This window comes from Branchiostoma lanceolatum, chromosome 1 (assembly GCF_035083965.1).
Source record: "Branchiostoma lanceolatum isolate klBraLanc5 chromosome 1, klBraLanc5.hap2, whole genome shotgun sequence".
Taxonomy (NCBI): Eukaryota; Metazoa; Chordata; class Leptocardii; order Amphioxiformes; family Branchiostomatidae; genus Branchiostoma; species Branchiostoma lanceolatum.
The window spans coordinates 13,369,786-13,393,840 of NC_089722.1; the positions used below are offsets into that span (position 1 = coordinate 13,369,786).

At 43.4% G+C, this 24,055-nt stretch overlaps 2 protein-coding genes across 2 annotated transcripts in view; one reads left to right on the forward strand and one right to left on the reverse strand.

Annotated features, from left to right (window-relative positions):
- Positions 1 to 23,891, forward strand: part of LOC136435741 (daf-12-interacting protein 1-like) — a 30,339-nt gene extending 6,448 nt beyond the window's left edge. The window contains exons 2-17 of the mRNA XM_066429438.1: positions 1,834 to 1,989; positions 2,449 to 2,597; positions 3,196 to 3,409; positions 3,802 to 4,066; positions 4,642 to 4,830; positions 5,328 to 5,539; positions 5,979 to 7,779; positions 8,416 to 8,483; positions 8,722 to 8,773; positions 9,256 to 9,485; positions 9,953 to 10,039; positions 10,222 to 10,376; positions 10,906 to 11,060; positions 19,050 to 19,177; positions 19,475 to 19,558; positions 21,115 to 23,891. Coding sequence (XP_066285535.1) covers positions 1,834 to 1,989; positions 2,449 to 2,597; positions 3,196 to 3,409; positions 3,802 to 4,066; positions 4,642 to 4,830; positions 5,328 to 5,539; positions 5,979 to 7,779; positions 8,416 to 8,483; positions 8,722 to 8,773; positions 9,256 to 9,485; positions 9,953 to 10,039; positions 10,222 to 10,376; positions 10,906 to 11,060; positions 19,050 to 19,177; positions 19,475 to 19,558; positions 21,115 to 21,186 — 4,017 coding nt within the window. The 3' untranslated portion in view covers positions 21,187 to 23,891. The remainder of the gene's footprint in view (positions 1 to 1,833; positions 1,990 to 2,448; positions 2,598 to 3,195; positions 3,410 to 3,801; positions 4,067 to 4,641; positions 4,831 to 5,327; positions 5,540 to 5,978; positions 7,780 to 8,415; positions 8,484 to 8,721; positions 8,774 to 9,255; positions 9,486 to 9,952; positions 10,040 to 10,221; positions 10,377 to 10,905; positions 11,061 to 19,049; positions 19,178 to 19,474; positions 19,559 to 21,114) is intronic.
- On the reverse strand, positions 15,035 to 16,746 carry LOC136435735 (complement C1q tumor necrosis factor-related protein 3-like). Its single transcript, XM_066429424.1, has one exon. It carries the CDS (start codon positions 16,401 to 16,403, stop codon positions 15,204 to 15,206), a length of 1,200 nt encoding a protein of 399 aa, XP_066285521.1. The 5' UTR covers positions 16,404 to 16,746; the 3' UTR covers positions 15,035 to 15,203.
- Positions 23,892 to 24,055: the final 164 nt, after the last annotated feature.

The following is a 24,055-nucleotide window of genomic DNA, read 5'->3' on the forward strand; positions in this document are numbered from 1 at the left end:
CGGAAGATTAACAGACAAACACAAATCATTCTATTTACACGAGCGTCTATCATGATTAAGTACACTCTTCATTATGAGTACAAGTACATAATACCACTATACCATGTGATGCCATTTTCTTTGGGTGGCCCTGACGCTAGCCGCGGAAGCGAGGCTCGCATCATCGGACACAGCATAATTTGCGGTGTTAATGCCTTTTTTATGATATTGAAAAATACATCTTGCTGGAATAAGGTCACTAGTGTTTATTTCTTCTGTTATTTTTACGGTATGTGCTGCAGAGTCGGCTGTCTCTATTATAAAGTGTTGCAAATTTGCTCTAGAGTCGATCGGCTCGTGAAAATTGTTGCAAAATCTACCAGAAACAACGGCGCCGGTGCGTTCCAGACTGAAGGTCTCACACTGCAGATCGGGCTGCGGGACAGACCAGCGGCCCGCGGGGATACACGCAAAACCACGCGGAGAGACACGCAAAAACACGAAGGGAGACACGCAAAAACACGCGGGAAGACACGCAAAAACACGCGGGGAGACACGCAAAAACACGCGGGGAGACACGCAAAAACACGCGGGGAGACACGCGGGTTTTGATGCATAACCCGAAAGCCCCACTGTATTTCCAAAAATGAATTTCGAGCCCTGACTCATAGCTTCAACCTTCTCCAGAAACAGGGACACAAATGCAACAGTACTCAGCTTCACAACAGCAAAGTTTAAAACTCACAAAAAAATATCAAAAAGTATACTAATTACCAAGGAGCAGTTGCATATTATATTAAAAACGGAACTCAGCTGTACACAACAAAAGCTTCTGTTGTATCAAGAACAAAGGTAAATTATAATGAAATTGCTGGCTATATGAATTCTGATATTATTACAAAATAGAATATAGACATAAATGTACCAAACTGCCATTGTCCAATTCCAACTTAGAAAAAATACAAAAAAACAGCCAGAAATAATTACTGATAAATGGTGTGATTGCATGATTCAATAGTCAATACTCAAACTGTTTATGATCCTGTTCACCCGTAACCGGCAGGTCACTACCATATACAACTGTTATTACAAAAATCCTTTTAATTCCTGTCACAGATGGGCTAGGATGGGCTGTGAAAATAAATCCTGTTTATGATTCATGATTGTAGAGGTAAAACTGAAAGGCAGTGGGACTGGAAGGAGAGGGATCATTTCGGCAGGGCCCCGCCTTCCAATACTGTATTATATGGGAAGGATGTCTTAAGCCTGTAAATTCACGGCCTTAAGCCTACCCAGATCCCTTTGGAGTGAAGTCACCGTCTTTTACCTCCCCAACAAAATCCATGTAGTACAGCTGTAATAGTACTACCCATTTTTACACCTAGGTGGATCAAGGAAAGTTGTGTTAAGTACCTTTCCCAAGGACACAATAGACACTGTAACACTACTAACAACAGGACGTACTGTTTATTACATACAAAACAACATACATGTAATATATACACACATGAATCACCTCCTGGATCACCGGGCCCTTACACAGACGTGCAGCTGTTGTAGCTGGCGACAGGTGAAGGTACAGGTGGTTTTATAGGAACCTGAAGGATGGATGATGATCATGAAGACAACCAGCAGCAGGTGGTCTAGTTGATAAACTTGATAAATTGCATGGCTTATAACATTATCTAGTAATTTTCGTGCAGCTCAGGTCTGTTCATAGCCCTGTGGGATATTGGTCCTCTCTAGGAATGTAGCTGGCTTTTTCTAACATTTGCAGGACACAAACTATCAGTTGGGTTTACAGAAAGTATAACTACATTTTATACACTGTATAAATATTGATCTGTATTGCAGGGCCAGACATTGTACCGGGTTCGATGGAAAGGCTTCGGGTCCAGCGAGGACACATGGGAGCCCAAGGAGAACCTGCTCTCCTGCGAAGACCTGGTGGACGACTTTGTGGCCCAGAGGGAGGCCAAGCGCCGTATGAAGCAGGGACCAGGCAGGAAGGTCAGGCATTCGGTTAGATTTAGGGTTGGGTGGACAAGTTTACTCTGCATGAAGTATTGTAAAAGGGCAGGTAAAAGGGGAAACGTTCATGGGGATTTGATTATGTGGTAGGGAGAAAATGGAGTGTTGACTGTGGTTTTAAGTTTGCGGTTGAAACTGCTATGCAGGGTTTTAATGTACAATGCCCAAATGCTAATTGTACAGCTCTGTCAGTGCAATGCCTTTGGTTTTAAATACACTTTGTTATACAGAAATCTTGAAAAAAAAACATGAATTACAATTCATAGATTATAGATTGTATACCGGTACCTTTATTATTTCCATATAAGATAGATCTCAGTCTTTATCTTTACACAACCCATTGGAAAATATTTCCACAGCTTTGAGAGTACATGCCGTGTAGTACAAATTATTCAAATGATATACAACCAATATCGTCAAAATCTACCCTCCCCACAGAGGCAGAAACTGGAGGACTCCAGTGTGGAGGGCTCCACCAGTCTAACGGACATGTCCACTGATGAGGAGGCTGTGAAGAGGAAACGTGGCCGCCCCAGGAAGTCTCCTGTCGACCAACCCTCAACCAGCCGCTCCCGAGACTCCTCACGGTATACTTCCCAGCATGCCTCATGCTTCCCAGCATGCTCTGAACCTCCCAGAATGTCTTTTTTGTTTTATTTAGATCTCCATTAGTGTATACAATCCACTGTTCTTCACGGAGTCCGTCTACATTAAATACAATTAAATCAAATACAAAAACAAAACTTACACAATTGTTAGAGTAAATTAAACAACTTCTCAGTGTCTTTCCCTGCATACTTTGCTATACTTCCCAACACCTCTGGCATGTCCAGCATTTGCTTGATGATACGTTTACATGTTAACTTTGTGCCTAAGTATGTTGTATGTCTTTCTATGTTTACTCCGTGCCTTGTGTTGTTATTGTGTTTACACTGTGCCTTATGCTTTTGTTCATACGGCTCAGAACTGCCTGAGAAGACCACTTAGTTTTAGGGGACAAAAAAAGTCTGTTCTATGTGGACATCACTATAGACAGGACTCTTGATACATGCAAATGGGAAAAATTATTTAAAGGACCACAACAAAGTGGTTACATTGGCCAGGTGGTCCTTGTGTACAGGTGGTCGCTTTTACAGGTTTGACTGTACTTATTCTCACTGATGGATTGTTTTCTGTGTGACCCAGGGAGCCTTCACGACACCAGCAGCTTGTGGAAGGGGAGGAGGAAGGGGAGGAGCAAGAGGAGGAGCAAGAGCAATCACGGGAGAAGGAGGAGGGGAGTGATGATGATAATGACAGCAGCAGCTCTGAGGAGGACACTGTTAAGGATACGTTCTGGAGAGACCTAGAGCAGGGCAAGATCTGCATGGAGCTCTTCACCGGGGACATGTACTCTAAAGTATGTACCACACGCAAGCAAACAAATAAATACATTGTATCAAACGTATTCTAGATGCTAGATGAAGGTTAGGCATCCAAGTAATAATCCAAGGCTCAATATAACAGTTTCTCAGCTAGTCACTGATGAAAGACAGCAGTGCTGTCTGAAATGTCTGTTTACAAAACTTATCCAGTTGCTCGAGTAACTTTTGTATTGTCAATGAGTAAATTGTAGGGACACAAACATGTAGTTAAAGATGCACAATATACACATGACATTATAACTGTCCACTGCAGGTGAAAGGTAATACTATGTACTAAGATATACATGTAACGCATGCATCATCATTGTTTATTCCAAGTATGTTCCATACACCAAACCTGCAGCATTGAGTTGTCTATTCTCCTCAGGTGAAGGGTCGAAGGGCGAAGATTGAGTCGGAAAAGAAGACACGGCAGCAGTCGAGAAGGCAGCGGTACAGAGATGAGGATGATGAGGATGATGATGAAGAGGAGGATGGAGAAGAGGAGGACGAGGAGGAGGAGCCTGGGGAGGAGGAGGAAAAGAAAGCAGGGAGGAGGAGCCAGGAGTCAGCTGGGCGTGGGCGTGGCAGGGGGCGTGGCAGAGGGCGTGGTCAGGAGAGAGAAAGGGAGCGTGGGAGAGGCCGAGGAAGAGGTAATAATCTCATGTCGAGACGAAAGACCACAGGCTCTCATTTTTGTTTTAGTACCAGATGGACAAGTAGGGAATAGCAGGCAGTTGAGAATCTTCTTGTCTTTTGCGCAGGAATTTAGAGCTAGTGGTGTAGGTTCAGGGAGAAACCTCACCCAAACAACAAATTTCTATGAATTTGATAAGCCAGATTACCTAAATTTTGAAAATTGACAAGGTAGTGCTGCGATTGTAACAAAATGGTGTAGCAACATAATTTCATTGCTTAAGGAGAGCCATGGTTAAAAGGACAAAAACAGTTGGATAACAAGATTACGTTTGGGACTGCATCTTTATAAGCAGCGACACCTATTGCTGCAGTGCAAAGTGAACCAGTCAGAATTGCCCTGGGGTACATGTAGATGACACATGGTCACTGAAACTTTAGTGTGAATGAAATAAAACACTAAGTCTTGGTTGTGTACAAGGTATTTTGTTGGCCAGTGACTGATATTGTTTCAACCTGATGAAACTATTCCCAGACAAATAACTGTTAGGTGTGAGTGGTTGGTGATGGTTGTTGATTTGTAATTTTGCAGGCAGGGGCCATAAGCCTGGCGGTCGTGGCGGCAAGTCCAGATCCTCCACCAGCTCTGAACCAGACAGAGACCAGGGAGGAACCGGCAAACTCGGCCGCCAGTCGAGCAGGGAGCGAGAGTCGCTGTTCTCTTCCAGGGACGTCTTCACTGACGAGAGTGGAGATGAAGGGGAGGAGAACAAAGAACCAGGTGAGGAAAGTTCCTTAGTTCTTAACACGTTAAGTGGAGCCTTCAAGGCGTGTAGTCTGTTAAAGCAACAGTTACTGTAGCCTTCTTGTTAAGAAGGCTGCAGCTTCTTCTTAGATGATGAAAAAGGAGTGGGTTTCTTGCTTCTTACAGACACCGAAATTGTCTTTTGTACTGGATTTGTTCTCTGGATTTCTTTCTTTGAATTGTGATGTGAACTCAAGATACCGCTTGCAACCTGCAATTTTCAGAAAACATTTTGAGATTGTAGGAAAATACTATATGCATACAATTTTCCAACCTGGAAATATGCAAGCTCAGTGTCATGAATCTGATAGTTCATAAGATAAAAATCTTGAACAGTGTCATGAATCAGATATTACTTACATGTAAGATGAAAATTTTAAACTGTGCCTGATCATATATCTTGAATATGAGTGCACTAGTATATAAAGAATTTTACACTGTGTGTAGCTAAATGCTACTTTCTGTTTTCACAGATGATCAGCTGTCAGGAAGGGCAGAGGTCACCAGGGAGGATTCACAGAACAAGCCTGAACCGGTAACACCTGACATGGGTGTCATGACCCCTGACCCAAAATTGATGACCCCTGACCCTGGCATGATGTCCCCCAGCCAGAAATTTAAAGAGCCTGACCTGCACCTGTCAGAGAGTTCCTCAGCTGCTGAGGATACAACATCTTCAGCACAGGTGAGCTGGCCCAAACACAAGGGCCTTCTTTATACAGGTACAGGTTTACTTCAGGTGGTCCCTGCATAGGTACAGGTACACTATGCTTCATCATTGCAATTCCTTGACGGTTACAATCTGAGAATACAATCTTAGAATGGTCAGTTTGTTTTGTCTGGAATTCATTCTGGGGTTAACAATTTCAACCAACAGGTTTGAATGTTCCAGAAACTACAGGAACTTGGCTTGCATGTGTCAGGCCAGTTTGAATGAGTTCTTTCATTTTCCATAACAGAAATTGGAAGTACTTTCGTGCAGTTTGAATGTTTGTTTGTTTATTTTCTGGTAACAGAAGCTACAGAACTTTGTCATATCAGGCCAGACTGCCTTCTCTCAAGTGGATGAATGTGTTTTTCTCTTCAATAACCCTTTTTCTTATTTGTTTGATTTCTTATTACAGAAGCTACAAAACTTGGCCCAGCAAGTATCAGGTCAGACTCCTGTGTCCCCCGCCAGGCCCAAGCAGCTGATCATCTCCATCCCCTTCAACATCCTCCCCACCACACGACAGACGAGTGAGCACGACAAACCCGACGCTGTCATGGAGAAGTTCACCCAGATCGTGGGCGTGCCCTGTGTTCTGAAGGGCGCCGACACAACCAGTAATACTTCACAACAGGGAGGGGAGATATCTCGACAGATAGCCTTGCAGCAGGCTCAACAGCAGTCTCAATCCAGTCATATAGCCTCGCAGCAGACACCACAGCAGGCCACTAGCCAGATAGCCTTGCAGCAGGCTCCACAGCAGGTGCAATCAGGTCAGATGGTCCCCCAGTGGGTGCAACAGCAAGCGATAGTCTTGCAGCAGGCACAACAGCAGGGCAATAGCCATATAGTCTTGCAGCAGGCACCACAGCAAGCACCACAGCAAGCCCCTAGTCAGACAGCCTTACAGCAGGCCACTAGACTGATAGCCTTGCAGCAGGCACAACAGCAGGTACCATCTGGCCAGATAGCCTTGCAGCAGGTACAACAGCAGGTACTACATGGCCAGATAGCCTTGCAGCAGGCACCTCCTGGCCATGTAGCCTTGCAGCAAGCACCACCTGGCCATATAGCCTTGCAGCAGGCACCACCTGGCCATATAGCCTTGCAGACAGCACCACAGCGGGTCACTAGCCAGATAGCCTTGCAGCAGGCACAACACCAGGCAGCCGCTGGCCAGATAGCCCTGCAGCAGGCACCACAGCAGACTACTGGCCAGACAGCCATACACCAGGCAACACAGCAGGCACCTAACCAGATAGTCTTGCAGCAGGCACCACAACAGACTCTATCTGGTCAGATAGTCTCCCAGCAGGCGCCACAGCAGCCACCACACAACTCCCAAGTACAAGGTCATGTGATGTCAGATCTAGAAAAGGTCGTAGGCCAGAGGGTACCAGAGGTCACAGATAAACAGGTCATGCCTAGAGAAGGGAAGATGTTAGTGGAAGGTGGGCAGAAAATGGCTGATAACAAGGAAAGCAACGCTAATGCAGTAAAGGAGGTTGCAGCCGAAAGATCATCACCACCTGAGCCAAAGGAAGATGCCAAAGTTGAAAGGTCACCACCATGTAAAGTAAGGGAAGATACCGAAGGTCAAAAGTCACCATCACACGAAGCAAGGGAAGATGCCAACGTTGAAAAGCCACAGCTGCATGATCCAGGAAAAGAATTTAAAGCTGAAAGATCGCTGCCATCTGAGCCAACAGAGGAGGTCAAAGTTGAAGAAGCGGGAGACATGATAGAAGACGTAGTTGGACAGATGGAACTGCAGCTTCAGAGAGAGATGAGCAAACACGTTTCAGATGTCACAACAGGAAAAATGGAGGGAAAAAAAGATGGAACCAAGCAAAAAATCGATGAGAAGGAAAAACCTGCAGAAAATGCAGGGAAAACAGTTTCACAAAATGTTGATGTTGAAAAAGACTCTACTGCCAAGAAAGAAGAAAAAGCTGACAATAAAGACGAAGTTGGTAGCAAAGAAGGGGATTCTACAGATGAAAAGGAGGAACAAGACAGCGGGAAAGAAGAGTTAGATACAAAAGTTAGTGACAGTAAAAAGAAGAAGAGAAGGAAAATGCAGGAGAGAGAGAGCAAGAAGCAGGACAAAGGGAAGAGAAGACAGAGTGAGGAGAAGCAAGAAGAGAGGATGGAGCTAAGGCCTCCTCGCCGAGGTAGGACAGCAGCAGTCGTGGAGGCTGATGAAGAGGATGAAGGTTAGAACAGTAACTTAGTGAGGAGTGCCTTAATTATAAGAATCTGCTGAGAGTTCTGTATGAACCACATAGATAGCAGATAGCAGGCACCACAGCAGGTACAATCAAGGCAGCAGGCCACTAGCCAGATTGCCTTGTAGCAGGCAGTTCTGTCTGATGAAAGGTGTAACCTATGCAGATGGTGGTATCACAGTAAGTCATATGCCCAAATGTGGGGTACAGCTACATGTATGAGATGAAGTCAAGTTTGTGTCAAAGTACATAGACATAGTACAGTTGATGAAGGTTAGACATCCAGGTAATAAGATACGCCAAAAATAAATACTCAAGCAACTGGATAAGATTTTGAAACAATGACTGTTTCAAAATCTTATCCAGTTGCTTGAGTAATTATTTTTGGCGTACATAGACAGTACTTTAAGTCACGTTGAACTTCCTGAAGTACAAGAGAAACATCTACAGAAACCCTCACCAGTGGAGCTAATGGTTCAGCAAGTGCTCTTGATATAGGAGAGTGCAAGCAATTCTCTCACACATTAAGATTGGTTCCAGAAATCAACTGTTTTCCTGTTGTGCAATAAAGTTGTTCACATGCACTGGAGCATTAAAGAAATTGTATCGTTTATCTTCCCCCAGACAGCGGCCAGAGTGATGTTTCGTACGAGTTTGATCTGGACGAGGTGCCATTCGATGGGGATTGGCAGGTAAGAGATAACTTAATCATGATGTCTTCATTACAGATGAGTTTCCCTCACCAGACTTTGTTAAGTTTGTACAATACCCTGCTAACATTGAGCTTCATGTTCTAAACTATTTTCATTTTTAACCTCTTTATTTTATTGTAAATGTGCTGTTAAAGATACAAGGTAAGCATTTGGTGTTGTATGTGTAGCAAATGTTGGCCTTTCATATTCAAACCAAGCGTCTTCCCTGTTGTAACAGGCCCTGTCACAACAGAACACTAAGGAACTGCCAGCAAGGGACATCACCAATGGTCAGCAAAATAGCTTTGTAGAGTTTTGATCCTAGTACATGTAGATGTTGTAAGACCCATGCAGTGACAATCTACATTTTCAGTCTGTCAGTTCCTTTTCGGTGTATACGACATAATATAGTAAGCAGACTTGTTTTTCTAGTTCACAAATGTGAATTGATAGTAGCTTTGAACAAATGTTAATCCTGGATAGTAAACTACATGTATTAGTACATGTAATGTAAGTTATACATGTAGATACCTAATGTGTTCTCTGTTTTTGTGGTGACCTCTCCACTTATAGATTCTCTGTCAGCAATTGCACTCTGTATGCCCACCGAGCAGTGTAAACCCTTCAAATGCCTCCTTTTACCCCCAAGTACATGTAAGAAGTACCCTTGAGCTTAGAATGAATTTAATTCAACAATAAAAGACACGGAAGGCTTGTAAGGTTTTACCGCCTAGTTCAATCTATCCTCAAACTATCCTGTCCCACTATGCAGCGGAGTTCCGGGAAGCGGTGAAGAACGGCGACCACCGCACGGTGAAGCAGGCGCTGCGCTCCGACAAACTGTACAACCTGGAGCACGAGGACCCCAGCGGCATGACCCCCGTCATGTTTGCGGCCGCTGCGGGGCACGACGAGATCCTGAAGGCGCTGCTGCTGAACGGGGCAAAGGTCAACGCCCGGCAGAAGCACGGCGCCACAGCGCTCATTTATGCTGCTGAGAGGGTACGTCATGCAAGTAAATCTTATTTATACACACCACAGAGGAGTCCTAAGCTCTCATTTCTTGACCTAATCGAATTATGCTCCTGTGAGGTTGGGTGCTCTCAAATAAAGCTTACAGCAAACCCTGGTGTACAATTTTTTTGTAGCTTTTTTCAATACAAATGATTTTTAGAAAACATCTGCTGGTGGTATTGTGATATCTATGTGATGGCATCTTGTTTAACTTGAAGAAAAAAAGAATCTGATCTAGGACCAGTGAAGCTCAAATGAACTCAATGAACAGATGAGCTATATTCTTGATATGGTCATGATAGAGAAGACAATGACCCTTTCTGGTAGCATGCCTGTTGGATGAACAACACAGCTGGAATTCAAACTCAAATCTTTTTGTTCCAGAGGAGGGTCACCACTGGCTACACACTCGCAAAAGATGCTATAATGTTTTACACCTATTTTTTATCCCCCAGGGCCATAGGAACACTGTAGCCTTACTTATCGAGTGTGGAGCATTTGTCAACATTCAACAGTACACGGGGGAAACTGCACTGATGAAGGTATGTCTAACACCACTCTAACTTGTAAGGGGGAGGGGGGTATGGTTTGGACATTGGACCTCCTGCAAACCAACATAGCATAGACGGGGTAGGTATAAGGACTGTAAATGTCAAGGCAATTTGTGTGAGTTTGTTTTAAGGCCTGTAGGAATGGTCACAGCCAGTTGTTTGTTTGTTTACAGGCATGTAAGAAGGGTTTTAAGCAGATCGTGCGGCTGCTACTGGAGGCCGGCGCTGACCCCTATCTGACCTCTAGTACAGAGAATACTGCACTGCAGCTGGCCAAACTGTACAACAACCCCGGGCTACATGAGCTTATGAGCCTCCACATCAACAGGTAACCTCTAACTTCTGATCTTTAACCCCTAACCCCCAACCTTCAAGCCATGCAGAACAACAACCCTTATCAATCTAATGTCCCTACGCATCAACACCTTTTTACTTTACCCTAGACTTTGGGTTCAACAGGCACATTGGGCAACAAGTTTCAATAGTTCTGTCAGCCACAGCTCCTTCGGTCTCTTTCTAGGGGATGTTAGCACTTTTCATGTTCTGTGCCATGCAGGTATTCTTTTGTCTGCCTCTCTTCCTTCTGTTTGCTGGTGGCACCCAAGCAGGGCTGTCTCCAGCTTTAGATTTTTTTTCTGCCTCAGTCACTGATTTTGAGCCTGTGTTGTTAATTTAGCTTGCCTTAAATATGTAATTTTAAGCTTACAAAGAATTATAAATTTTTATCAACTTCAGGTGCTGAAGTTTTGGGGACAGACGGGGTGAAATATTGTCCTGTCCCAACTAGCAAATATCCGACCCGGGATGGGGGGTTGTCACAAGGACACACCTTTAATTAAAACTGTTTTTCTCTTTAGGATTACAAACGTAGTAGAGACGACGATAGGCAAGTACCTGGCCAACACTGCCAAGATCCTGACTCCACCCCTGCTGCCCATCCACTGTCACCCCATCAGGGAGTCTGTGGAGTACTACCTGTCATTCAACCACATCCAGCAGCCAATCATACAAGGTCAGTAACAATACCTCCTTCTGGTTGGTCCTTGAGCTAAGTCTTTTAACATTTCTCCTCAGTTCATCCCTTGACTGTAGTTACATGTTGGATTGGTGTTGTGAGTGTTTTAAAATTTAAGTCTCTTGACTATCATGGTCATTTTCAGTTGGTTCCAAAAGCTTTTAATAATTTCTCTTCATTTCATCCCTTGACTTGAGTGCAGTTGTGGGTTGTATTAATGCAATGAATACACATAAGGAAAAATCTATCAACTCTCATGGCTATCATTTAGCTACAGGAATTCTTTACATAGGACCTCAAGAGCTGAAACATATCTAGCTAAGACTGCCTTCTATATGATGAATGATGATGATGATAGCTATGATGTTGAACACTGTGTACACAAGGGCTGCTGGCTGTTGATCCCACAACTAGTTACTAGTTGTGGGATCAACAGCCAGCAGCCCTTGTGTACACAGTGTTCAACATCATAGCTATCCCCTCCCCCCCCCCCCTCAGCTAGTGGCCCTCCTCTCTTCTCACCCCCTCCACACATACACACACACACACACACACACAAACACACACACACACAGTTTTGCAGGTATTTTTATGTCTGATGTACATGTTAGTGAGTTTATGTGGATTTTTTTCAACTGTGATCAGTGTTACTTAGTGTACAATGATATACGTCAGAAACAGTTTCTAGTTAGATGTATATTTCCTCCAATCTAGTGGTGCAGGTATAATTTGTCTGTAATATCTGCTCCAGTTCAAGCGCAGGTATGTAGGAAAGAGCATTTCGAGCCCTCAGTGCATTTGTGTTGTGCCCAGTTAAACTGTTTAGTGGTGGTTCCTTGGAAGTAGTGAGACACTGGAGGCTCCCCAGCATCAATACCTCTCACTGACAGGACAGCTTGGAGTAATTTCCCCCTCTTTCCCCCAGCGGAAACATTCCTTAAGGTTTACTGGGATGCATTAATTTTATATTTCTGACTTTACACACTTCTGTTAGCGTTTAGTTTTGCCGCACAGTTTGGGACTTCATAAAACCTGTCAATAACGTTGCTTCCGGAAGCTTTGAAGCACTGATAGCCTGAATTTTCAGGGACTGGTTAAACTCCGCAGGTACAGTGTAGTCAAAGACAGGCTTTGGAGTATCTTTGTGTTGTCAACCCTGATAGTGATGAAGCTAAACTTGTGTTGTTTATGCTTTGAGGTACCTTAGTTCTGAAGGGGCCTCTTTGACTGCAGTAGTTGTGTTTGACACAGACACCCCACAGAATACTGGGTCTGGCTATTGTCAGACCTACCTGTGGTTAACCCAGACTCCTGTTTGCAAGCCTGATGATGTGAAGAAAGCAGCTAGACTCTTGTAGGAGGCAGCGGGAATCCTGTTAGTTCATGTAAAAGGGAGCTCCTGACAGTAAGAAGCATGCCCAGCTCCTGTAGATTTCTGGATTTATTCATGTTTACAAGGCTGATAATGAAAAAGAGTAAACAAGGCTCTAGAATAGGGCTGTCTCCAGCTTTGAATTTTGTTTTCCGTCCCAGTCCTTGTTTGGGAGCCGATGTTTTGAATTTTCATTGTTAAATTCATAATTTTAAGCTTTTAAAGATACCTTTTCATGAATTTCAAGTCATAATCTTTAGAATTCGCGACGAAATGGGTGAATTCTTTTCCCGTCCCAACAAGCAAATTTCTGTCCCGGGACGGAGGGACGGGTCCTGGAGACAGCCCTGCTCTAGAAGGACTTCAATTTAACTTGCCTTTGATGTTTGGATATTTTTGCCAGTTTTACTTCTGTTTACGAGTCAACAGGATGTGAACAATATGTGAACGAGGCAACAGGACTACATGCACATGCTTCAGCATGAAGGGTTTTGATAAAGGAAATTTGTGTAATTGGTCAGTTTGATAACAGATGGGTGGATGGCGCCCGATGTTTGGTGTCTGTGGGCAAAATGGATACTGTAAATGCCTTTAAGTTTGCAAGGATTTCATTTCGCTGTAGCATTTGCAATGGTTTTTAGTTCCCGTTAAAAAAAATGGGGTACATGTAGGTGGGCAGAAAACAGTCAAGCATTTTCCCAGTGGTTTTAAGTTTGCAATGAAGAGGTACATGTTCATGACTGTATTATTGCAAAAACTGCTAACATTAAACCGCCACAAAAATGTCAACATTTACGGTAATTTCTTGGAGCGTCCTCAGTTCAAGGACTGACCAGTCTGAAGTTGATTACTTCATCAGGTTTCGCACCTTAAGAGGAAATGAGACTTAAAGGCCTTGGAATCCTATACGAGAGATTTGAGAGAGTTGCCCTAAGGAGCAGTACTGTGATTACTCAATGAAGAAAGATTATTAGTTTCCAATAAACAAAGTATTAAGTGGCACAGGTGCCATGTAATGTGATATCTTAACAATTCTGCTTACTTCAAGTTAGACAGACTCCTTTGCCACATTTCCTTAAAGATTTTTCATCAAATTGAACACTTAACTCGCTTTACTGACCAAAGACATCCTACAGTTTTCTGCTGTATTTCTGGCATGGTGATATCCTAGTATAACTCTAGCTTGGATGTTTCTTACAATAATTTGTAAGAAGCTCCTAGGCAAGGAATTTTGACTGAGGGTGAGGTCAAGTAATGAAGACCATGAACAGACTGGAACAGGTGGCATGAAGAGTGATATCTTAACTACCAGGGGTTATCTTGGAATCAAGATGTGACTCAAAGTTAGATATGGTTTCCAAACACAGATTTCCAAAGATTTGTTTTAAGACTAGGTTGACCAATAAGACCTGCCCCTGTCTGATCAGGACAAATTTAAGGAATAATCCAGTGTCAAGTTCTTGTTATTTCTATAAGAAGCTCCCGTTGCAGATGTGCAAGATAAGACAAATTTAGCTTGCAAAGATTGTCTGTTCAGGACCTACATCATGTTAAATATACACTCGAGAGAACTAAATGATTTGACAAGTGGTTGCAAAGACATTCCTGTTGTGTAAGTGTCATTGTGATTGAGTGTAAAACTGCTGGCCATATTACTTCCCCTTACATCTTATGAAATAGCTCTTAAATTGAGTTTAAAACAGACCATCTCTTCTTTGGGCCGTCAAATTTATGAGGTGTCTACAGTTTTTACTGCTGCATTGTGGGGTCTACAATGGAAATGTATACTGTCTTTATCTATTCTCCTTAAGTAAAGGAAGAAAATGATCAACTTTAAGAAAGAAATTAAAGTTTAATATATCATATATCATACAAAAGAAGGAATTTATTACCATACATCCTCTAAAACTTTCTTATTGAAATTTAAAAAAACACAGAATACATGAAACAAAGAAAAATGTACTGTACATAGAATGACTAGTTTTTTGCTAGATAACATAATCTTTGAAATGGTCCCTTCAGTTATCACTACAACCCTATCCACAGGTGGGGTTTATTATGAGACCTTCCCTGTAGGAAACCTATCTCAGGTCTAGGAGGAGTGATTAGTCACACTGCCTTGTCCACAAACTGGTTCTGGGGACTGACATTCCTGTCTCATTGACAAGTGTTTGAAGTTTGAAGTGTAGAACAAGTGCTGCAGGCTTCTTTGACTATCAAAATATCTTACTCAAGCACTTTCTTGAGATGCTGAAGTGTCTGAATATGGAAGTAATCTTGTCTAATAACTCATTTTGTGTATTTGTAAATTGTCGTAAACCAGACGTAAGGGAACAAGAGATTTCTTCCTGCCATCTATAACAGCAGGTTTCCTATACAGTAGTTTCTCAGACACTTTACTTTCTGACAATAATGGATAGTGCAAGTTTTGCAGTCATGATTCTAGAGATGACTGCATTCTCAACATCCCATTTATGAAGCGATAAACCAAATCATAATCCTGTAACTTTAAGAAAATAAGCAAATACATGTAGCAGGTAAGATTGTAACAAACCTCTTAAAGTTAAACTCCTATTTTTTTCTAACAATAATACAGTCTTTATTTTTTCCCATTGTCCTTTCCATCAAGTTTCTTCATCCCAATCCTCACATCAATAATTGAGTTAATTAATCAAAAGCTGAAAGTCTTGTTCCTGCAGTCTGTACAGGAGACAACAGGTGCTTATAAAACTTGCAGGTGTACATAACATTGTGTGTTACAGCTGTGTTTACAGAGAGAACAGCAGGTGTCCAGAGAACGTGCAGGTGTGTTTGAAGCCAGCGATGACGTGTCCTGCGTGCAGCTGCAGCCAGACCTGGTCGCTCTCCGCCAGCTCCAGGATCACACTGTTGCTGGCGGTGTCGTGCGTGTCGTCAATGTCGTAGTCGATGATGGAGACGACCTCGCGGCCGTTGTGCAGTAGCTTCACCCACATGTTGAACGAGGCGTAGTAGTCGTACCCGTGGAAGCTGAAGAAGTACGCCCCGTGGACTGACGCCGTGAAGCGCCCCGTCGTGATGTTGTACCCGCCGCCGATGTTGGTGAAGATCTTGTCGAAGACCACATCTGTGTCCTGTTGCACGTTCATGTCGACTGTTAGGCCCACGGAAAATGCTGTCTTCTTTACCATGGTGTCCCCGGAACCCGGCTGTCCCGGCGGGCCTCTCTCCCCGCGGATACCCTTTGACCCTAGGACACCAGGAATCCCAGGTGCCCCAGTCTTCCCCTTCTCTCCCATCATGCCTCTGTCACCCTTCAGCCCTGGCTCTCCAGGAGGTCCGGTTGCCCCCGGTAACCCATTGTTCCCATTGTTGCCATGGTTACCCGGGATGCCTGAGGGTCCAGGTGTTCCGGGGTTGCCGGATGGACCAGCTGGTCCTGGGTCACCTTTCTGACAGGAGAAGACTGGCATGGTGGGACCATTACCGTTACCATTCCCTGCGGCTGCATCATTCAGCGTGTCCCAAAGTTCGTCTGACTGCCTGTTGGGCATTCCCCCACTCATGAGCAGTACCGGCCACATGCCTGTCACACACTGGGAGTTCTCAGGGATGCGTGCTTGCTGTTTGTTGGATGTGTCCGCACTTTTCCCGTTGTCCTTCTCTGTCTTCTTGTCGGTCGTTGTGTCCTGGTACGGTCTTGACTGCGGAACCTTGTTGAAGTACTGGCCATCTTTGATGTCCCCCTGTTGAGCCGCATAGTTCACAAGTGCATCACGTCTGCTGTTCTCGTTTGAACTTGACCTACCGTTGTTGCGTAAGCCTGCCCACTGTGCGATCTTGTCGGCGGGGTTTGCTGAGATCCAGGTCCACTCTCCGTCGACGTGGTGCCACTGTCCGTCCGAGCCGACCTGGGGTTCCGCCTGCCCACTGCACACGGCCCAATCCCCCCACATCAAACACACCAGGAACACCCAGGCTGTTTCCATGTTTCCGAGTTCTTCTGCTGACCTGCTTCTGCTGAAGTGATTTAGATGTCGGCAGTACACTTTACAACGTCACAAAGTCTCAGTCTTCTTGTTCCCAACTTCGCAGCTGTGCGTGATGCTGGGCCGACTCTAAAGGAGAACGCCATGTGGTCAAAGTTAACACTTTTGTATCAAACGCTTACCAAACTTTCACCAGATGCTTTTAACTTTGAAGATACTGTCTACTAAAACAGTATGATCGTTGATTCTAACACAGTCAAACCTGCCCAAGAAGACCACACTCAGATGACAGATAGAATATGGACAGGTGGTCACAATAGACAGGGTTCTTAATGCTTGTGTCAGTGGGGGAAATTATCTAAGGGACCACCAAAAAGTATGGTGGTCACTTCTACAAGTTTGACTGTACTAGTTGAAGAATTCTTGAGCTTATGGTCTTATTCTGGAATTTTTTTTACCCCTCAAACCAGACATTAAATCCTGAACAGGACAGTCTGAAAAAGATGAAACGAGATGAAGAAATCTTATAGAACACTGTGTGGCAGCAGTTCAGTTCTTACTTCAGCTACATGTACCTATCCCCCACTATGCCCTGTAGGGTCATGACTAAACTAAATCCACACCAGCAGGAAGTTGCATATAAGCTAAAACCCAGATGGCTACTTAGATGATTGAGTGACTGCTAACTTGGGGTTAAGCTTTTCCTGTATCATTTCCACAAAACAGTCCATTGACCACTTTTGAGTGGCATTAGTAATCTTCCGTTTCATAGCCAACAGAGGGAAAGTTTACCACAAATCATACATTAACTTTGCTTTACTGGACAACACATACAATAACATGATGTTAAGTTGCATTGTTGTTTTTAATCTGAACTCTGTAAGGTTGAAAACCATCGGCAATCCTGTACAAAATTTCCCTGTTTTGTTGCTTTGGGTTTGGTCACAAAAAACTTCACATCATTTTTACAAAGTTGGAAGGAGGAAAAGGTCTTACCTTTCTCTTGTAAAGTATTCTGTTTTTGTTGCTTCCAACAACAATCTTGTTTGTAAAGTCTTTGGTGGTGTCCTTATCAGTGCAGACCTGAGGCCCAGTCCTTCCAAGTGCCCCTGTGGAAATTCCCAGACTACAAATAACCCTGTCCCCAGAACTTTTCCCCAGTAGGGTCATTAGCTGCCTGGCATAGGCAGGTCCTAATTAGCTGAAAAGTTTTCTGGACCGTACCATTGCCGTTTGAAGGGGTGGTAGAACTTCACAAACATTTTTGCTGTGAGATGTTTTGCTGGAGAAAGTAGTGATTTATTATTGTTGAGTGTATTTTTGAGGTGTGCTCACTATTCGATGGATCTTTTAATGAATCCAGCTCTAGAGGGGACATAGGTCCAGAATACGGGGCCGATGCAATAGAGTTGGGAGAGAAGCTCACGTGCAGCAAGTGGTCAGTATGGAATGTCCAGAGTCTGGCCCCCATCTGGACCAGAGTGTAACCAGAGTAGCAGTAATGAGCCTCTCAGTCTCAGCCTGCTATTAACCCTTAATTACATCAATCCCTGCTTCTTATAGAAATTGTCAACATACTTGAGAGTCTGGAGGGCACTGATAGTAGGGGAAAACAAGGCTAGTACATTGATAGTCACCTTTCCTGATGGTACAACATTTAAATGTAGAATTAGAAAGTGAGAAACCTGTGGAAGGTTGTCTTTGCGAGGGTATAAAAGGCAGAAATACAGTTTTAAGATTCCATTAAAAAACTTGGGGTAACCTCATCCGATAATGAATAAAGGTCCGCAGGGAGGGGTGGGGGTTGTGTATGTGTGCTGGGACGGGGCGTAGTCTTAAACTTTTAGCACAACATTTAACATAAAAGTTAGGTTGTCAGTTACGGTAAACATGTCATACTGTAACTAATGGAAATATGAACAGGTGCACCTGTTACAGTTGCAGAAAGGTGAAAGATTCAGATTGTTTTTTTTGGGGGGGGGAGGGCAAAAATACAGATAAATAAACTCTACTACATTCATTATCATCATTCCAGGGCGTTACCACTCCTTTGGAGGAACCCTTCCCTTGTCAGACTCCATGCTTTCCTCTGCCTTAACTCTACATTCAATAGTCCCAAGTAACTCAAGGTGCATCCTCTTCAGAGACATGCTTTCTATGATAAAAGGCTGAGTCAGGCTGCAGCAGGTTAATAAGGTATACCTGCTATGTGTTGAGAAGGTTACCAGGTTAAATTGTACAATGTTTAGAGTCATATCTGGTAACTCTATTGCTGTTAGGACTGGGAAGTTGAGAGTCAACAGTAAAGATTGGAACAAGATGGTCCAGCAGGGTAGCTCCAAGAAGAGCCATTAACAGCCCCTGGGGGCCAGGGTATCCTTTACACTAACTCAGCAGGGGCCATCAACATGCCTGGGGGACAGGGATATGCTCTCCAAGCAGAGGTCGGATGAGAAGATTGTGACTTTCTTCTGATTTGCTCAGGCTGACTGGTTTTGATTCTCCCTCCTTACTTTTCAGATTATGGCTTATGAATATGAATTATGAGAATAACCATATGTTAGGGACCACAGAACAGGCCAGGGGATTGTTGTCGTAAATTTGTTGTCGTAAGTTGTTTTTAGATCTCTGTTTTCTTGTTTACAGGTGTGGGGATGTTGTTGTTTTTGTGCCACGCCTCCTTTGCCAACAACAACATCCAGGTGAGGCTGCACGGACCATGTGCAGTACAGACGGTTGTGCTAAACAACATCATTCAGCCAGCACTCACCCAGGTAAGGAATAGAGTTCAATAAACAAATAAAATAGATATAGCAATATCATCCAGCCGGCACACAGGTAGTTGACAAACGTAACCCAAAAGCATCATACAGATGACCTTAGCACTGGTTAGGACTAAAACCTTATCCTAGAGCTAGCAATGTTATCCTGTTCGCCCTTACACACTTAAGTGCAAACTATCATCACTACGATAAGATTTATAATCAATGTTAGTGTTGATGCCTGATGTAGATAAGGCATGTGCAAAGCCATCCTAAGAGTCTTGTTTGCTTCTTTCCCCATTTTTACAGGAAGCCAACTTCATCATGTCGTTCTGTCCTCGTCCTGGCAAGAACAACCTCAAGGTCAAGCTGGCCTCTGCTCCCCTGTCCAAGGTCAGTGGTCTCTCACCTTACTTCTCCTGAAGGTCAGGGCAGGAGGAAGGGGTGGGATTATATCCTGGAAAAGGAGGGGGCAATGACTTCTTTTATTGGAGACTGACTACTCCTCTTGCAGCTAGGGGCTGCTGATCATGAGTTTACCGCATGCCCTACATAGCACTGTAACTCGTACCAGTGGTGTATGACTTGTGAATATCAGAGTTTAGTACCCTGATGTACATGACTTTGTACAGTGCATTGTGATTGCTGAACCATCAGATCACTACATCATGCATGCTACTCGACACTCGAGTGTTTATGTCTTTGTTCATCGAACCCTGCCCTTACTAGCTGGTTTAGTACTTATAATTACCAATAAAGAAGATACTAGTAAGAACATGTTTCGTGTCATCTCCTATAAGTGAAAATTAACATCCACATACCGTATTTCTTCTAATAAAGGACGCACTTTTTTGACATTTCAACCTTCAAGATGAGGCTTCAGGTCAAAGCCAAAGTCGGGGTGCGCACTTTATTTAGGTTTTCTCTCGTGAAAAGTCGCGACGTAAGTCAGGAAGTCACCGATTATTACCCCAGCAGGCTAGCCCCGTCGCGTCGCCGACACGCAACGATAATTTATGCATGTTCTGTTCTTATTCATGTTCTTATGTTTACAAGATAACGATGCTACATCATACGTATATTTTTGAAAAGGTATTCTAGATATAAAAATAATTGATTTAGCGATATTAAATATCAAATTATGAGACACCAAATAACGCTGGGTGTTTTCAACCGCGCGACTATTTCAGTGTGTCGGGCCGGCCATAATTTCGTACCCCACGCCGCTTGTACTACGCCGCTTGCGACGTCAATAATTTCCTAACCACCCACACGGCTGCAAATATGGGCACATCGTGCGTATCTGTAGATATTATCTATCAAAAACGTAATAGCTAGAATCTGAAATGTTCCAGAGTTCGCTTCAGCGGGAGTTTTGTTTTTGTTTTGACGGATAAAACGCGAAAACCCACGCCGCTTTCGGCACACTTCCGGGTTCATTGATCGCTAAAATTACGCAAAAGCCACCATCAATCCGCAAATAAATGTATACTTTCCCGAAAACATCTTTTGGTTTTGCATTCTCTTCACCATAATGTTGCTATGTAGTCGATAAAACCGCGTTTTTATTGCGTTTTCAAGTGTAACATTTCAGACAAAGAAAAAACTTGGACCGCGATTCTGCTGCCCCATGATGCACTTCGTCTGCAAAATTCCCGCCTTTAGCTGCAGCAACAACCAATCAGAGACGCGTAATGCGATCATGTGATGACGATTACGTAACACACGAAATGCATCTTGGGGCAGCAGAATTTAAACGTCACGCTGAGAACCTAACTCGCCGTATAGGGCAAGTACGTAAAAAAATATACTCGCCTGAACCATAAAATACTAAGTATTTTATGGTTCAAACGAGTATATTATTTTATGTACTTGCCCTATGGGCCCAGCAAATTTTTAAGAACTTGTCCAACCCTGCCTTACTGACTCTTCCCTGTTCTCTTCTCCAGGCCAAGTTGCTGATCTGTGCCTACAGAACCCAGCTGCTGCAGCCATCAGCCACCAACTTCAAGACTGGCTGAGGGACAGCTAGTACACCTGATGGAAGGGCTGTTGTAGCAGGAACAGCAGAAGCTATGTTGTTGTAGCAGAACAATAGTAGGATTGTTGTAGTAGGGACAACAGAAACTATGTTGTTGTAGCAGAACAATAGTAGGATTGTTGTAGTAGGGACAGCAGAAGCTATTGTTGTAGCAGAACAATTATAGTAGGATTGTTGTAGTAGGAACAGCAGAAGCAAGGTTGTTGTAGCAGAACAGCAGTAAAAGAATTGTTGTAGGAGCTGCAGGTACAGCAGTAGAGGGATTGTTCTAAAAGGCACAGCTGATAGAATGGTTGTTGTATTAGGAACAGCCGTAAAAGGATTGTTGTAATAGAAAAGGGTTTGGAGCAGACAAAGGAGAAGAAGAGTACAGTCAAACCTGCCTAGGCGACCACCTTTTCAACGCGACCACCTGGCCATGGCGACCGCTTTTTCTCGGTCCCGAAATTTTTCCCCATAGGCACAAGCATTAAGCTGCCTGCCCAAGGCGACCACCTGTCCAACGCGACCGCGACCGCCACGAATTGGGACCAAACAGAGCACAATCCCTGCCCATGGCGGCCGCCTAATTTTCAAGCGTGTGGTGACATCGGATCATTTTGCTGTCGGATTTCCGGGAAATGTTTTCAAGACCTTGAAGGACAAAAATAAGGACAAAAATATGTGTGTGTGTACTATTGTAACGTGTGAATGCGGGAGGGCGCTGCGAGATCATCGAGGCAAACATTGTTTTGTAGTCAAAATTATGACGAAAATTTGTACACGATGTAGCGGTATACAATTATTACAACGATGACAGAAAATCTAATTTTGTAGGATCTTTCTGTCCATGAGAATTGAACCTGTTGGGGGTCATGCTGTCTAAATTCACATAATTTTCCATCCATTTACGTGCTGTATTTGAAAACCTCGACTGGAAACAATTGTGAGTGGAATCCTCTTCATGGCGACCACCTGTCCATCGCGACCGTTTTTGCTCGGTCCGCCGGGTGGTCGCCTTGGGCAGGTTTGACTGTAGTTGTAATTGGCATAGCAATAGAAGGTTTGTTGCAGCAGGTACAGGAGAAATGTATCACTTTGTACGTTGGTGCTAGAACGGATGCTTTCGTGGTGACTGTAGGCTCATCCTACATGTAGCCTCTGGTTTGTCTTGGGAGGAGTTTGAAGATTAGTCATAAGACTAACAAGTGCATTTTTCTGTTATAAGGTAAAAGTAAAATATTTTGTACCAAGTACAATTTGTTGCAATGATTAAAGTTACAGCAAAAAAACTGTTCAACCATATTTTTCTGCTTTGAAAGTGCTGGAGTCTCATGGTTACACAGCAGTTTGTTTTATTTGGTAAAACTGACCAGGTAGTGAGGAAATGTGTAGGGACAGGTTTGTTCCCATACTGTTATGTTAAAATGTCCCAAGAAAGTGGTGGGCAGTTTCATGTACATGTACAGGTATGAGAGATTCAGTGATTATTAGCATGAAAGCTCATCTGTGTTGATGAAATCCATGACAAAGTTTGATCTTTACTTCAACACAAAGCAAATATTGCTCACCTCAAATTTTCAGTTGTACTACGTCGACCTTCTTTAGTAGTGATTCAATTACTCTGAGCACATGACTTTAGGGACACATGACTCCAGTAATGAATCGTAATTGCCTGGCAAGCGATATCAGCCCCCGTGCTCAGAGTAATTGAATCACTCCAGAAGAAGGTCGAAGTAGTACGACTGAAAATTTGAGGTGAGCAATATTTGCTTTGTGTTAAAGTTAAGATCAAACTTCGTCACTCAGTGATCATGTTGCAAAGTCACAATGATTATGAGGATAAGTAATCATGTCACCAGTCTCAGCAATCATATGACAGAGGTTCAGTGATTATGTGACAGAGGTTCAGTGATCATGTGACACAGACTCAGTGATCATGTGACTGCATTTCTGTAACCATGTGACAAGGTGTTCTGCATGGAGTTTAAACTGTAAACGCCAACACAATAAATTGGACTTACCCAAATTTTCGACTGATCAGCTCCAGTCTTTGTCAAGGAGTGAGCAATCCACTGCTTCTGTGACGTCATGTTATGCAGATGAGACACGTGACTCGGAGAGCAGTGGATCATAGGTTGCAGAAAGTCTATGGCGCCCATTATTACAACCATCCCTCAACAGAGACGGAAGGCGCCATAGACTTTCTGCAACCTATGATCCACTGCTCTCCGAGTCACGTGTCTCATCTGCATAACGTGACGTCACAGAAGCAGTGGATTGCTCACTCCTTGACAAAGACTGGAGCTGATCAGTCGAAAATTTGGGTAAGTCCAATTTATTGTGTTGGCGTTTACAGTTTAAACTCCATGCAGAATGACTTCTACCAACACAGATGAACTTTCAAATGTGACAAGGTGGTTAAGGATGTTTCATGATGGTTTATAGTTTATGCATTATGCTCTATACCGGAAAAAGTATGGATCAGTATCAAAGAGAACGCAAATAAATGTCTTACCTGCTAGAAGTATTACAAATACCATTAATTACCTCCAAGTTTTGGAGAAAATTTCAAGACTAAATAGTTGGAATTTAACTTTGGTTTACTAAGACCTTGTTATTGTTGGTCATGTTGGAAAGTAGTTTCTAGTTCCTGTTGAAATGAAAACAACGTTGTATTAAAAAGTTACGTATATTTTTACTAAACCAGTTGTGTACTGTGGATTTATTTCTCTGTGTGTCTGTAGGTTAGTGTCAGTAATAGAAATATCAGGGTGCCCGACAGGTAAAAGATATTATGATACTACCTTACGGTTGAGTTAAAAGTCAAATTAGTGATTCATTTGTGGTACCTTTAATGTCCAGATGGT